At 41.1% G+C, this 14,641-nt stretch overlaps 1 protein-coding gene across 2 annotated transcripts in view; it reads left to right on the top strand.

The window, feature by feature from the left end:
• The window catches only part of LOC307044586 (multiple PDZ domain protein), a 37,408-nt gene that overhangs the window by 11,206 nt on the left and 11,561 nt on the right, over positions 1-14,641 (top strand). For both annotated transcript variants that reach the window (XM_079689897.1, XM_079689896.1), the window contains exons 15-26: positions 25-210; positions 427-588; positions 948-1,157; positions 1,759-1,929; positions 3,639-3,762; positions 5,863-6,061; positions 9,642-9,968; positions 11,337-11,531; positions 12,127-12,304; positions 13,158-13,268; positions 13,653-13,712; positions 14,153-14,221. In XM_079689897.1, coding sequence (XP_079546023.1) covers positions 25-210; positions 427-588; positions 948-1,157; positions 1,759-1,929; positions 3,639-3,762; positions 5,863-6,061; positions 9,642-9,968; positions 11,337-11,531; positions 12,127-12,304; positions 13,158-13,268; positions 13,653-13,712; positions 14,153-14,221 — 1,992 coding nt within the window. The remainder of the gene's footprint in view (positions 1-24; positions 211-426; positions 589-947; positions 1,158-1,758; positions 1,930-3,638; positions 3,763-5,862; positions 6,062-9,641; positions 9,969-11,336; positions 11,532-12,126; positions 12,305-13,157; positions 13,269-13,652; positions 13,713-14,152; positions 14,222-14,641) is intronic.

Genomic DNA, 14,641 nt, shown 5'->3' with positions numbered 1-14,641 from the left:
ATATTGTATGTATCTTCATGGCAGGTGAATGGGATCCCTCTAATTGGAGAGACACATAAGGAGGTGGTAAATATTCTGAAGGAGCTGCCGATGGATGTTTGCCTGGTGTGCTCTCACATTGTACCGCCTGCAATCCCCGACAGTGATGAGGAGGATGAGAATGATGCACATCTCACCTTGAAAGAGCTACTAGCTGAATTCAATGACAAGGTGAAGGGACATATCGATGAAAGGATACATAGTGAGAATAAGCCTTTGTGGTTAAATATATTCCCTTAAGACAGTATAAACTTGTTATGTTATATCATATTATACTTGTTACCGTTCCCCTGCATTCGAAATGACACCCAAAAATGCCACTGACATGCTCTTTCCTTGGAAATCAATCTTCCTATCTGTGTCTTTTCTTCTTTCTGTGCGACCCAGTTGGACCAGGGCTGTGTCATTCCCTGTCCTACAGCTGAGGACATCACCAAGCGTGGCGTGCCCCCAATGTCCCCTCCCCTGGCCATGTGGGAGAGAGACGCTCAGGTGGTCGAACTGGAGAAAGGGGAGTTAGGACTTGGCTTCAGTATCCTGGACTACCAGGTCAGAGACATGCCTCTGAGCCTTTCTACAAATAGAACTGACTGGAATAGGCCGCAGTCTGAGAATATCAGCATCAGGTTGTCTAAGATGAAGACACTAGAGAAGCATGTGGACTTCTTCTAATTTGCATATTTGTGAGCTCAAGTAGAAACTGTAAAGTGCAGTGTCCGTTGCTGATATAAATGTATAAATCTATAGCAATAATCACTTGTTGCCCCTCTATGAGAACAGCCAGTTCATTTACTTTTACACTGGTCTCTGTTTTTTTGTTGTTTACATTCATTTATATTCCATTCAATTCACAATGTATCTCATGTATGTCGATTATCCAACCAGCATATCCTTATGTCTGACTCTAGGATCCAGAAGATGCCACTAAAACTGTTCTGGTAATCCGGTCTCTGGTGCCTGGGGGTGTAGCAGATCGAGATGGTCGCCTGCTGCCTGGTGATCGACTCATGTTTGTTAATGAAAGTGACTTGGAAGGCTCAAGCCTGGATTATGCTGTGCACGTCCTTAAATCCACCGGCTATGGCCCTGTCTGCATTGGAGTTGCCAAACCACTGCCGGTATGTAAAGAGATGTACATTTTTGGCAGACAAGTCAGTTTTTTTTTTTAATTCACAATTAAAAACCTCACTCTAATGCAAGAAACTAATGTATTCCTTCTAATTGAATGGCTTAATACACCCAGAGTTAAGTAAGGGGAGAATACTATACTATAAATGGTGCTGTATGGCAAAGTCTCAGACAGTGGACACGTTTATATTGTCATACAGTATACAGTATACAGTATATCCTATTGTGGGCTGCAGCGTATACAAATATTCAAATGCAGCTTTCTTCAGGATTTACCAAAAATACATTCATTTCCACAGATATGCAAGATAATTACCTAAATGTGTGTTTCCTTGAGGGTACAGTATTCCTTCGTCTTGTTGTGGACTGTGGCTTAGTAACAAGGAGCAGAGAATCCAGTTACAGGCCATCTGAATTTTTAATGTAGCTGAGAGATGAACACAATGCTCGACCACAGTACAGATGGAGAGAGAAGGCTAGAGGAGAAGAGGGTGTCTAATTTACAGTCACCTTGTTTAGACTGTTTGCTTCCATGTGAATTCACTTGCACATAGAACGTTTTTTTTCATTTTGGGAATTTTGTGTTGTCAGCTGGAACTGTGTGGCGGCCTAACGCCCATCTCAGAGAGGAGCTTGCGGACTTCTTATGATGACACTGACAGCCAAAGTCAGATCAACCTGCTAGCTGAGGCAGCGGAGGCTAACAGCAACACTTGGAACTCTGAGGACAACAGGATCATCGGGCCGTATTACTCTACAACGGTATGTCATACAACACAAAATGAATATATCTTTAAAAAATGGATTTATTAAAATTGCTGGACAGTTTCTGAGTACATAGTTTCTGGTTGCTTTTTTCTGGGGAAAGAAAAACAGGAAAACTTTAGTCCACTTGCAAATTGAGGTCAAAGGTGCTATACTGCAGAATTTGTCCAATTATTTTTAAACACGTTTTGTGTATACTGTGTGCAGAGCATACTGTAGATCTGAAATACATAGAACTGTAACTGTCCTCTAAAGAGACAAGTTTAAATTGCTTCTTTGCTTCATAAATATGAACTGTTGTATAATCTCTCACATTCACCAACCTGAATTATTGTTAACTAACATCTCATTAATGCTTTATGCTTTATGAGATTAAGCAGGAAACATATTAGCATGTACAGTAAAAGTAACACATACAGCAGTCTGAATCTTGTTGTCCATCACACAGGAAGCATTGCTCATTAGCATGCAAACTGGAGATCTTTAGGTAGCCATTTTAGGTTGCTCTAAGGGAGATTACTATGATAGTGTTTGTTCTCTCAGTGAATGTTCTATACAGAGGAGCTTAGAGCCAGCGGTATCAGTATCACTGGGTCAGGTAGTATAGAGAAAGTGCTCAGTGTCAAAGACATTTTCCTCCTTTGTGGTCTCAACTCAATCCCATTGAGTCAGCCTTTTGTACTAGCCTTTGCTTAATTACCAACAATGGCCTCTGAATGAAAAGTATTTACTGCTTGCACGACATAAACAACCAGTCTAGCACAAGGGCATACAGTTCTGCCTTTATATATCCCAGACACACACACACACAAACACACACACACACACACACACACACAGACACACACACAAACACACACACACACACACACACACACAGACACACACACACAAACACACACACACACACACACACACACAGACACACACACACACAGACACACACACACACACACACACACACACACACACACACACACACACACACACACACACACACACACACACACACACACACACACACACACACACACACACACAGATCCAGAGCAGGTATGTCAAGTGTCAGTGTGTTCTCATCAAAGACCGGCTTGTTGCAGAGGCAGCGTCAGAACTTCAGTTCTGCTTGTACTTTCTGTGAAGGTTCAAAGACAATCTCCCTGTTGCACTTTTTCTCTGTGAATTGCCCAGGGGGACCAAAGAAGCCTGCCTTCCTGCATGTTTTACATCTCAGAATTACCCCAAAGGCCTTCACCCTGCAGAGTTCAATTTGTTTTAATCTATTTGGATTGTATTCATTCATAAATGTATCTTTGCAATATGGGAGACTTTTTAAGAAGTTGTACAATTAGATCCATGTAGTTTGTGTCAAAGCTTATTTTGTTGTGCTGTCCTTTCCCACAGCGGTACTTTGAGATAAATGCTAATGTCAGCATGTTCACAATTGCAGTTCTAACAAGCTGCTTTGTATTAGTACAGTAGGTTAAAGTTTGCCATGTTTTCCATTATAGTTTAGCGTGACTTAATTTGCCTTTTAGCAGGAAATACAAAGTCAAAGTGAGGCTGTAGAGCTGGAGGAAAAGCCATTATAATGTATCCTCTGGGGACCATGACTGTAGAAAGTAACACAGCAACCATCCACTAATTCTGTATTTGTTACCCCAACTTCATGCCCTCACTCATAACCTCTGTCGTCTCCCTCGTAGGAAAACCGGCTGCGGCATCGTTTCAACATCATGGAAGACTACGACAGGCAGCAAGCACCACCTCTGCCCCCCCGCACCAGCTTTGAGAGGACAATCACTGTTGTCCGGGGCAACCGTAGCCTTGGTATGTTCTACGTCTTTCTCATGGTGATGGTGTCTTGGTGTGTGTACGTCGCTGGCATGGCGTTAATAACGCTAATTGGCGGTGTTGATGACGACTGCGCTGAAGAGGAGTGGTGAAATTATGTGCTCCTCATACCTGAGCGAGGAGATGATTTCTGTGCATGTGTGTATGTCTGTGCATGTGTGTTTGTCTGATAGGCTAGTATGGTTGTAAATGGATGGTCAAAGTAATGTGAATGAATATTAATGAACCTTAAAACCAATGAGTATATTAACATTTGATATTTGTTTTTATACTCTAGTGTTGGGATTATATTACTTATTTAAAAATGTCAGGGAGTTAACAACGGGGTGTAAGGCACTCCTGCACTTTCATTTAAGGGCACTGTGCAAACTAAGTATAAGAAAACAAACTTATTTGTATTCTGGAAACGTGCTCTAATAAGGCACCGCACTACTTGTGTATGCGTGAAAGTTTAACATTATGTTAATTTCCAAAGGTAGAGAAAATCAAGGTAATAACCTACAGTCTGTGTGTCACTGCATGTGTTAGTATTTATCTGTTTATAACAGTGTAGGTCTTCCTGTTAAGATATGTATTGTAGCACGGTTTTCTTGACATCCACATGTGGAGGGTTTACAGATTGTCTGTGTTCATTTGTTACTCATGTTAATTTAAATGTATTCAAATGTAAGGCAATAGTACGACTTGGGCAGAGTTATGGTCTGTATCTGTAAGGCCCAAATATTTGGGATTTTTATGAGCAATATTTTTAAAGATCTTTTTGTACTTCTTTACATCCTTCCTATTGTTAGGTGCCATGGTCAATTCTATCCATCGGGCAACTAATGACTGAATGCCCAATTTTGATAACATGAGACATGCTAACAGTGTATGGTTGGTTTGTACTTCAAGGACTGTATGGTTTTGAGAGCAGGTTGTTAAAGGAGAAGGTTTGATGGATTATAATGAGGTCTTTGTTTCTTGCCTTGCACGTCTAAAAACATGAGTATATACAGCCTGGTTAGAAGTCTTTGTTCTTGAATGGTGTGAACCTATTACATTAACATGAAGAAGTTCCGTTGAGATCAGAAGAAATATAATTTCATATAGAAAATGTCATCTCGGAATTTACCATTAATTATTAAAACACTTTCATTAGTCTGTAATAAAATTAATGTATTATGATTCAGTGTTGTAGGAAACAAATACCTTTGGATTTAGAGACATTCATCATTATTACTTCAGACTTGCTCTCATGTCTTTGAAATGTCTTCTGTCTGTCTTATCAGCGTCAGTAGCTGTGTCTCCAAACGATTGTTTTCCATGCACTATGATTGTATTGTAATTTGAATGTTTTACAAAAAGCAATAAACTATTTATTTGATCAAAAATAAGCACAAAGTACTTTCTTTGACCATTTTCAAATTATGATCATAGTGTTGTGGATGTGCGTAGTCCTCCATTAGATGTCATTGTAGGGTGCAAACGCCATATTGTAGACTAGACTTCCTAATTTGTTGTAGCCTTCCCTTTCTACAGTGTGTGCATGTGTGTTGGTGAAGTGTGCACGTGTGCGTGTGTGATGCCTGACTTACCTGCTTCTGCCTGTTTGCATTAAAGTAGTGTTTGTGTAATCCGCCTAGCGTCAGATTTGATAATGCCAAAGTCAGGTGTTTGAGCGACTTGCATGTGTTAACCCTCCAGTCACCTGTGCACTTTGCCCTGTGTTGGTGTGTGTGTGTGTGTGTGTGTGTGTGTGTGTGTGCGTGCGTGTGTGCGTGCGTGCGTGCGTGCGTGCGTGCGTGCGTGCGTGTGTGTGTGTGTGTGTGTGTGTGTGTGTGTGTGTGTGTGTGTGTGTGTGCGTGCACCTTAATGCGAGTTTGGCTGAGGGGGATGCTTTGTAAATGTCAAGCATGTGTCGCCATGTTTGTGTGCTAATCTGCCTAGTGTCTGTCTTGATTATGCTGATTATGCCACTGTCAGGTGTTTGTTTGGACGACTGTCTGTCTCTTTGGCATGCAATCAAAGCAGACTTAGCCAACCCTCCACTCACCTGTGCTCATGTGTGTGTCTGTGTACGTGTGTGCGTGTTGGCAGGGATGTCGGTGAGTGCTATCAAGGACGGCTCAGGCATGCTGGTGCGCGGCATGGTCCAGGGGGGCTCTGTTAGCCAGGATGGCAGGCTGGGGGTGGGGGATGCCATCTTGGCCATCAACAGAGAACCTACCTCCAATCTGACCAACGCCAGGGCCAGAGCCACGCTCCGCAGACACTCTGTCATAGGGCCAGAGATAAGGTGAGGAGCCGGTCACTGTCCAACAACATTACCATTTGAGAGAGTTTTGCTCTGGGCTGAAAATAACACAAGTGATGCTTACTGTTACATCACAGTTTAGCTCGACAACTCTATAATAGCTCAGTTTAAAGGTCCCTATTATACTGTTTTTCATTACTTTATTATAGTTGTCAGATATATACAAAACATGTCTGAAGTGTTTGGCTGAAACACCAAACAGATCATGCATTGATCCCATAATCCCCTCTGTTTCAGCCCTGTTTCAAAAGTGCTGATTCTCTGTCTGTTACTTTAAATGAAAATAAGGTGCCACTCCCCACGCCCCTCTGCGAGATATTTGGTTAAAAAGAACACAATTGGCCAAAAAATTGCCAAAATCTGATCAGCTCATTTTCAGACAGGTTTTTATATAAATGGATCAGGACAGAAAGTGAGAAAATCTTTTTTCCTGAAACTTTCAGAATCTCTTTACTCAGAGGGGACACATGTTTATGTATAAAAGACAGGAAATAATATAATAGGTGACCTTTAAAGGATTATTGTGTCGATCTCAAACTGACTTCCTGAGTCACATAACATGGTATCCTTGCTGAGTCCTCTGAATCACTTCTACTCAAAAATCTTCAGACTGTGTTGAGACCCACTGGCTGGCTGGATGTGCAGCACTGTGCGTCACCCTCTCTACAGCAGCTAAAATGATGCTTCACATCCCTTAATTGTTGCAGAGGAACCCTATGGCTCTGACGGACCACATGGCGTCATCAAGTAGTATAGTCACAGCACTACATGATTTTCTAATGTTGACAGTAGCAGGGCAGACATTCTTTAGTTTTAATTAGTTTTTAGCTAAAAACATGAATTGATGCCGTGCTGTTACTGGGCCTTTTTCCCAGCAGACATTTAAACTTGGCATGGTAGTACATGCCTACATGGCACAGGTGTTGCTAATAACATTAAAGATGGCTTCATTCCCAGTGAGTCATGACACTCCGGCATCGATAAGGACCCTGAAAAAAAGCAGCTAAGTAGAATTCTGTCTTCATTAGTTTAATTGTTTAACACCTGTGCTTTTTCTGCTGGGACATGTCAAACTGCCTTCTGGGAAAAGGGCCTATGGCTTAAAAATCACCAGATACTGTATGTTCACTTATTCTGGCTAATTACTGTAGATATCTGCTGAGGCTGCAGTTGGGCAGAATTGTTTTGGATTTACAAATCTTAACCGAGCTAGCTTGCTAGGCCATCTTGATTTATTTTTACTGTACTATTATTTGAGTAATTTTGGCTTCACTTTCAACTTGTATTAAAGCGACATTAAACATCCTTTGGTGTCAGATTAGTACTTGCCAGTATGCCAAGTTAAATTATAGTTTGTTGCACAGGAACAGATGGTATTGGAACATATGTTGCATATAAAAAACAGGTAAATATACCATCAGTGCAATCTGACCAAAGCTTTATATTTCTCAAGTGCACACAGTGATGCGCCTTTAATAGCGGTCTCACAATCTTATATTTTGTAGTTTCTAATTAAGCTGAAACTGTGTCTCTTAAGTTACACATAACATGGTATCCTTGCTATTTATATATTCTGGGGTTGTCAGATCGTGGAAATTGTAAACGGGCTCAGTGGGCACAACTAATGGCACAAAACCACATTACATTAACAGCATTAAAGTAGGATATGTGAGTGGCACATTTTACTCTGATTCCAGTAAGTTATGTAGCTCAGTTATTGATTACACATCTATATATATTCACTTACCATTATGTCATAGTTTAAACACGTCTTGAAAACACGACTTGAAAAGCGAGAAAAACTGTTCTTAGTTTAAAGAAAATGTAGAAAGGTCCTATGGGAATATGGAGAGCCATCAACCACTGAAAAAAAAGATGAATTGAACACTGCTCATATTTTCCTAGATCTACCCATGCAGTTATTGACAGTGTGTGTGACCCAAATAAGTGAGTATTTGTAAATCATACAAATAAATATGTGCTGGTCACAATCATGACTTTCACAGCATCATCGCATATAAACGATCTCGTCTCACTGCGGATCTCCATTACCACCTTGTTTTGACACTGCAGTAATAGTTGACTGAGGCGCTGCAGTGATGTTAAATTAGATTAGATGATTACATTTTAAAGATGGCCTGAGGGAAAATTGGGTAAAGTATGACTTGTTCTAACATCAGCACTTATGGCTCCACATTGACAATGCTTGTTTGGCTGATTGGAAAAGTGCCCCATCTCCTGCACCGTGCTGCCCTGCACAGCGCCCACTTTGCTTTTACAGACACACACACACACACACACACACACACACACACACACACACACACACACACACACACACACACACACACACACACATCCTTTCAATGGTCTAACCTCCAAAAACACCTTTTTCATGCTACGGGAAATATCTCTGAATAATTCATTGCTCTTCTCACCTTGAACAGTGCACTTCTGAATAAAAGAGCGTTTTAAAGAGCCCCTCATAGATGCACGGCACAACACACACAGATGAACACACATATGCAATCTGCCTTGCTCTATCCTTTGCGCACACACACAAACCCGCACACACATGTCTGCCATACTGCCTCCTCCTGACAGCACTGCAGACAAACTAACAGAGAGTGGAGGCAGATGAGTTGCTTTGGAAGCCTCAGAATAAGACAGACATAGAAGGGCTTGTTGCTATCAAACTGCTTCTGTTCAGATACGACAGGCTATCCACAAGGCTCAGTCACAACAGCTTAGCGTGGAAGACCTCCATATTCAATCTGCCACTATGAGTGGAACCAAGCTCTTTAAGGAGATTCAAACACCAGGTCTACTGGTAGTGCCACACAAGAATGGAAGTGGGAGTGTTTGGCTTTAACGACGTCCTTGACACTTTCCCAAATGACAGTGTTAAGACCGTCTGACAGATCCTGCTCATGCAAAACACTTTACTATTTCATCCGTCTTGAATCACAAATTGCATCTTGACATTGAAACATGCATTTCTCTGAAATTATTTCATGTTCTTTTCATCTTCTACCAGCTGCAGTAGAAGCACTGTTAATGGAGTAGGGCACATCTATAATTGAATAGCACTTACAAACATCTGACATGTAAGACAGCAGCCTTAAAGTTAGTAGTTGTTTATTGATTGTCTTTCAGGTCTCACATTTTTAAAAACAAATGAATTATTAATTGATAACTAATGATGATTACAACTGTTCAGCGTTATTGAACATTACTTCAGTTATATCCAGCTTTCACTTCTGGTATTTTGTGATGCATTCGTTTGTATGATTATAAATATGATCAATTAATAAAATCATATATCAAAGTCATATTATTCCATTAAAGTAAGTCATCACATAATCCATCAATCTTGTTTGTAGATTTCAAGTGCAATGCCATGTGTCTAATTCCTTATCGTATTAGTCACTGTTTGTTGGTAAAAGTTTAATTAATGTGGGATATGGAAACCAAGTATTGGGAAATCTTAAGTCATATTCATATTTTAAATGCTTTCACCCTACCCCGACATTTCTTTTCCACCCCATTTATTTTCCCTCAGCATAACCTATGTCCCAGCCCATCAGGTGGATGAGTACCGCGTCCGTCTGAATTTACCTCCTCTGGCGTCCATCGCAGCAGACAGCGCCTCCTCCTCACCGACCCCGCCAACCCTTTCTCCAGAACCCGGCTCGACCCCAGCGAGATCACCAGGTCCAGTCAGAGCTGCAGCCTCCACTCCAGCTTCATACAGCCTAAAAGCCTCTGCCACGGCCAATTTTAAAGCTGCAGCTCCAGATCCAGCAGTAGTCAGAGGCTCTGCTTCATCCAAAGCTCTAATCAAAGGTCCAGCCGCGTTCCCTACCATAACCCCGGCCCCAGACTCAAGGTAATGTAAGATCCAGAGGTCTCAGCCTATTATTTATGGTCACCTAATCCCTCCTCAGGCCCCACAGTGCAAAATAAACCTGCCTCAAGGTTTATTAGACTGCAGGGCTCCAGCTTTATTACATGTTGATGTGTTTGCTGCAGAGAATTCAGACGATGAAATACACTCCATACATTCTGCCTGTTGTGAGCTCCGTGTGGTCACCTTAGGGTTTTGATTTTCATAGCAGCTAGTGTTTTTATAACTTTAACACATCACTTACTTCAGTTACCCGGCAGCTTAAGTCACACTAATGCTCTGAGTTATTATCTGACACTTTAATTAACCGTATCCATGAAGGAAACAATGTGTTTCACTTCAGTATGCAACCAGCTCAGTTTGAGTCCCTTCCAGTCCGTATTTTTCTCTTCTCCATTCTTCTCTCTGGTAAAGGCAAAAGCTTCTCTGAATGTTGAATCTCTCAGTTATATTTAGCTGTTCGCTTATGGATCTCAGTGCTGACTGTCAGCGAAAATGAATTGTTTCGCTTCTGTCTATCCCTGCTTTCGCTCCATCTTCTTGCCTCTGCCTTTCTCCTCCCTCCCTCACTCCCATTTCTCTCTGCAGCCTTTTCTTCACTCTTATCTTACGATATGCTGTCTTTGTGTCTTGCTCTGCTAGTCTTCCCTCTTCACTATTTGTGTCCACATCTGTCTCTCATCTCTCTATTTGGTCTTTTTCTCTTTTCCCATTTTCCAATCCCCCTCTCCTGGCCGGTCTCTTTCAGCCCTGGTGGAACCATTTGTTCTGCCCTCTTCTGTAACTTAACTGGCTATAGGCTCCTGCTGTGCAGATAGCACCACTATCACTCACCTCCATGGGCTTATTACAGCCCTCCGCCGTTAAATATATTCATGAAAAATTCTCTCCTTCTCTACCTCGCTTTCTCACTCACACATAAAAAGAGATACTGTATATACTGTATGTTTCAACACACATGCATTAAAATACTACCTTACTGTGAGCTCGCTGGCAGAAAATGTGTATTTCAGGTGTTTTTGCTCTTGACATCCTTGAAAAAAATATTTTCAAGGCCTGGCAATATAAATCACAACTGGCTATGTGTCACAGTGTGTCATGAATTAAAAAAAAGAATAAAGTACACAGAGAATTCTTGTTATCCACAGGAATTATGCCAGTATGAAGCAGACAAATGGTATTTGACTCACAACTTATGGCCTCAAAGTGATTGCTTTTTTTTTTCACCCATTTTCGCATGATTATTACATTTTGAACAAAGAGAATGACGTTCTGTAATCAACAAATGTTCTATTTAATATCACACATTGATTTAATCTTATTTCTGTTTGCATGTTTTTTTGCCATCAGTTGGCTGATTCCAAAACCTTACATGAACAAGAAGGAGGGAAACAAAGAAGGACAGATTGTGAAGGAGAAAATGGACAGACGTAGTGAGGATGGGAAAATATCACAGCTGGAGGTAGAGACAAAGGTGGACGGTAAAGAAGACAGAGAAGAGGAGCTTCATTTTCATACCACAGTTTCTTGGGATCAGCCTAGAAGGTAGGTGAATCAGTGATTTAATTTATGTTGCCATTAGATTTTATTCAGATCTTCCATCCTTCTGCCTCTTTTTTTTTCCAAAACTCTGCCCATGATGCCTTTTTATTCTTTCTCTGCCAAAGAAGGCTTACTAAAATCCTAGTTTGCTCAAGTTATGTTCACAGCGGGGGAGAGACCAGAGATCCATAGACCAGACTCAACATGCTCATATTTCTCAGGCCTAGAGAAACCGTTTTTTCACAACCTGTATTTATTGCGTTTATGACTGTATCCCACTTATAAAATCACATAAGCTGCACTGTATGCAAAGACCAGCTTTTGTGTGAGTCTCACTTGCATGTATTATATTCATTTGTTTTGACTTATATTTGAAACTCTATCCGCTGTGGATAGAGATTCAAAGAAGAAAAAAAAACACATCCATTGGTTTAGTTCTCTTTCTTATGAATTTGTGCCGTACTGCTCCTTGCCAAGTAGACCTTCATCTCTTCTTCAGGCGTACAGAGCACATCCATTAATCATCACTGCAATGCATGAAGGCCTTTCAGCTCTACAATGAGTGTGAATGTTCCTTATATTCTGCTTTGTGCTCCAGTGTGCGGTTGACTCGAACACCAGGCCAGTCCTTGGGTATCAGCATAATGGGAGGCAGAGGCATGGGCCGGAGACTGAGCAGTGGAGAGATGATGAGGGGAGTCTTCATCAAGCACATCAGCCCCGACAGCCCGGCAGCACTTAATGGCACCCTCCAGACTGGAGACAGGATACTAGAGGTGTGTGTGCGTGTGTGTGTGTGTGTGTGTGTGTGTGTGTGCGTGCGTGCGTGCGTGCGTGCGTGCGTGTGTGTGTGTGTGTGTCATTCTGTGGCAATGTTCATTGAGGAGATAGAGAAGGAGACACACTTAGTTTAAATTCCAGGAAAGGCAAGTGTGTTTGTGTGTATGTGTGTGTGTGTGTGTGTGTGTGTGTGTGTGTGTGTGTGTGTGTGTGTGTGTGTGCGTGCGTGCGTGTGTGCGTGCGTGCGTGCGTGCGTGCGTGCGTGCGTGTGTGTGTGTGTGTGTGTGTGTATTAATGCTTATGTGTTTGTTGAATGAGCATGGATTTATATACTGTATACATGTTCTGTTTACTGTTTGTGCACTGTGGAAACATGCACTCCAAGGTTGAGCTCTTTTTCGTCTTTATACAATACAGGATTTTATACAATGCGATGAACAAACCTCCATGCCACACTCGGGTGCAACAGTTTTAAGCACAAACTATAGTGCACATTTGTGTCTCTTTCCAACATATATTTGAATTACAATACTGGGTAAATCCGTTTAACGACATTCATTTAATCCTAAATACCTAGAAATATATCTTGTGGGAAATCTCATTTAGCGATATTTGACCATTAAACATTAGAAAACGTACCATTAGCCCTGCGATCTTGCTATATAGTTTCTACTGAGGTAGCCTTCGCTTTTTTGTATGTGTAAGGTCATTGTAGATAACAGTATGTTCTCATTGCAGGGTTGCCTTAAGGTGAACATTGGATTTACAGGATTGACACATCAATGTGATTACTAGATTTTTTAAAGGTAATTTTTCAACTAAATTGTCTCTAATGTTGACTCGGCCAAGGTGTGTGGTGTGGACCTACGAGATGCCAGCCATGAGCAGGCAGTGGAGGCCATCCGCCATGCCGGAGACTCTGTGGTCTTCCTGCTCCAGTCTGGACAGCACAGATCTCAGGTACTGCATCTCAGAAAAACAGACAACAAGTACTTGCTTAGTCATACAATGTGCAACGAATACTCAAGTACGATTACATAATATTCTGTTTTGTTTTATTGAGGTCCCAGATTCTTTCACTGAATCATAATACTCAACAAGTGCAAAGAAAATCTGCAGTTTATATTGTGTTGGACAACTCATCAGAAGTTTCAGCAATGTTTGCGTGGGAGTTTGTGGCATTACAATATAATGTACACAGTTCACAAGGCTTGTTAAACAAACATTTATTTGACTGAAAAACCTATTTAGTATAACATATTGGATGCATCATTTGAAGCATCTGCAGTATGTTTCATAAAGATATTCACCTGCCTTCGTTACTTTTTGTGTTTTCGCCCACAGTCCCCTATGCTTGCCAACCACGAGAGACTGACTCCACAGTGTTACTCACACAGCAGCAAGGTAACTGCTCTACCAGATAACTTACACTGTACATTCTCTCTCTCAAAATATACTACCGCTTTGAGAGTGGTAATGCGCAGTGTAGAAATTGATATGAATGGGGTATATATATATATATACTGTATATCTATATCTATTTAAATTCAAAAAGCAGTCCCTACTTATTTGTTTCAAGGTCGTGACTGCTACTTTGGTTTTCACTTTAACAGATGACAAGCTGTGAAACCATTTTCCTCAGTTTGTGTTCCCACACAGTTACTGATGTTTGGCTGACTATGGCTGTAGTGTATAGAGAATGTTATACTGTATATGCACTTTATTATATATAGAGTGATGATTCATTAACACCTTCATGGTATTCCAAAAATAATTGAGGTCTTTGAGAAGAGCTTTGAATATCTTTTGTGGGGTAAAATATTTGTTTCCCTTCATGATTGTAGGAAGCAGAGAGTCTGAGTCTGTTCCTTAGTGTCTCCCCTACAAACCCCTTCACTCCCACCCCCTTTAAGGTTGGTACATTGATGTGTGAGTGTGTTTGCGGGTGTTATCATGGGTATGCAGCATCTTAAAAGACTGCATTAGCATTTGCACTAAACCAACTTCCAAAAAAGTAATTAACGTGCTTATTTGTAGATAGAACCCTTGTAGTTCAAAGTCCCTTGCAGCTACCTTGTTTGTTTAAACCCTTTGTTTTTCTCTTTGGTGGAGATGCATAACTCTCTAAATAGACAGCACTTCCTTTTGAAGTTATTTTTCTGTGCACTTGTAAGTTGGTTACAAAATAATGGATGATTCTGGTCATCTTTCATGTTATTTTTAGCCGACATTAAAACTGTGTTCATTAATTTATCCTGTTCGTCAGTTTATCCCACGGCTACATCAAGCACACTGAACAAGCCTCAGGGGTGCTTCAACTCATGCCCAAAGGA

This window comes from Notothenia rossii (assembly GCF_949606895.1).
Source record: "Notothenia rossii genome assembly, chromosome: 1".
NCBI lineage: Eukaryota > Metazoa > Chordata > Actinopteri > Perciformes > Nototheniidae > Notothenia > Notothenia rossii.
This window is presented reverse-complemented; position numbering and strand designations above follow the sequence as displayed.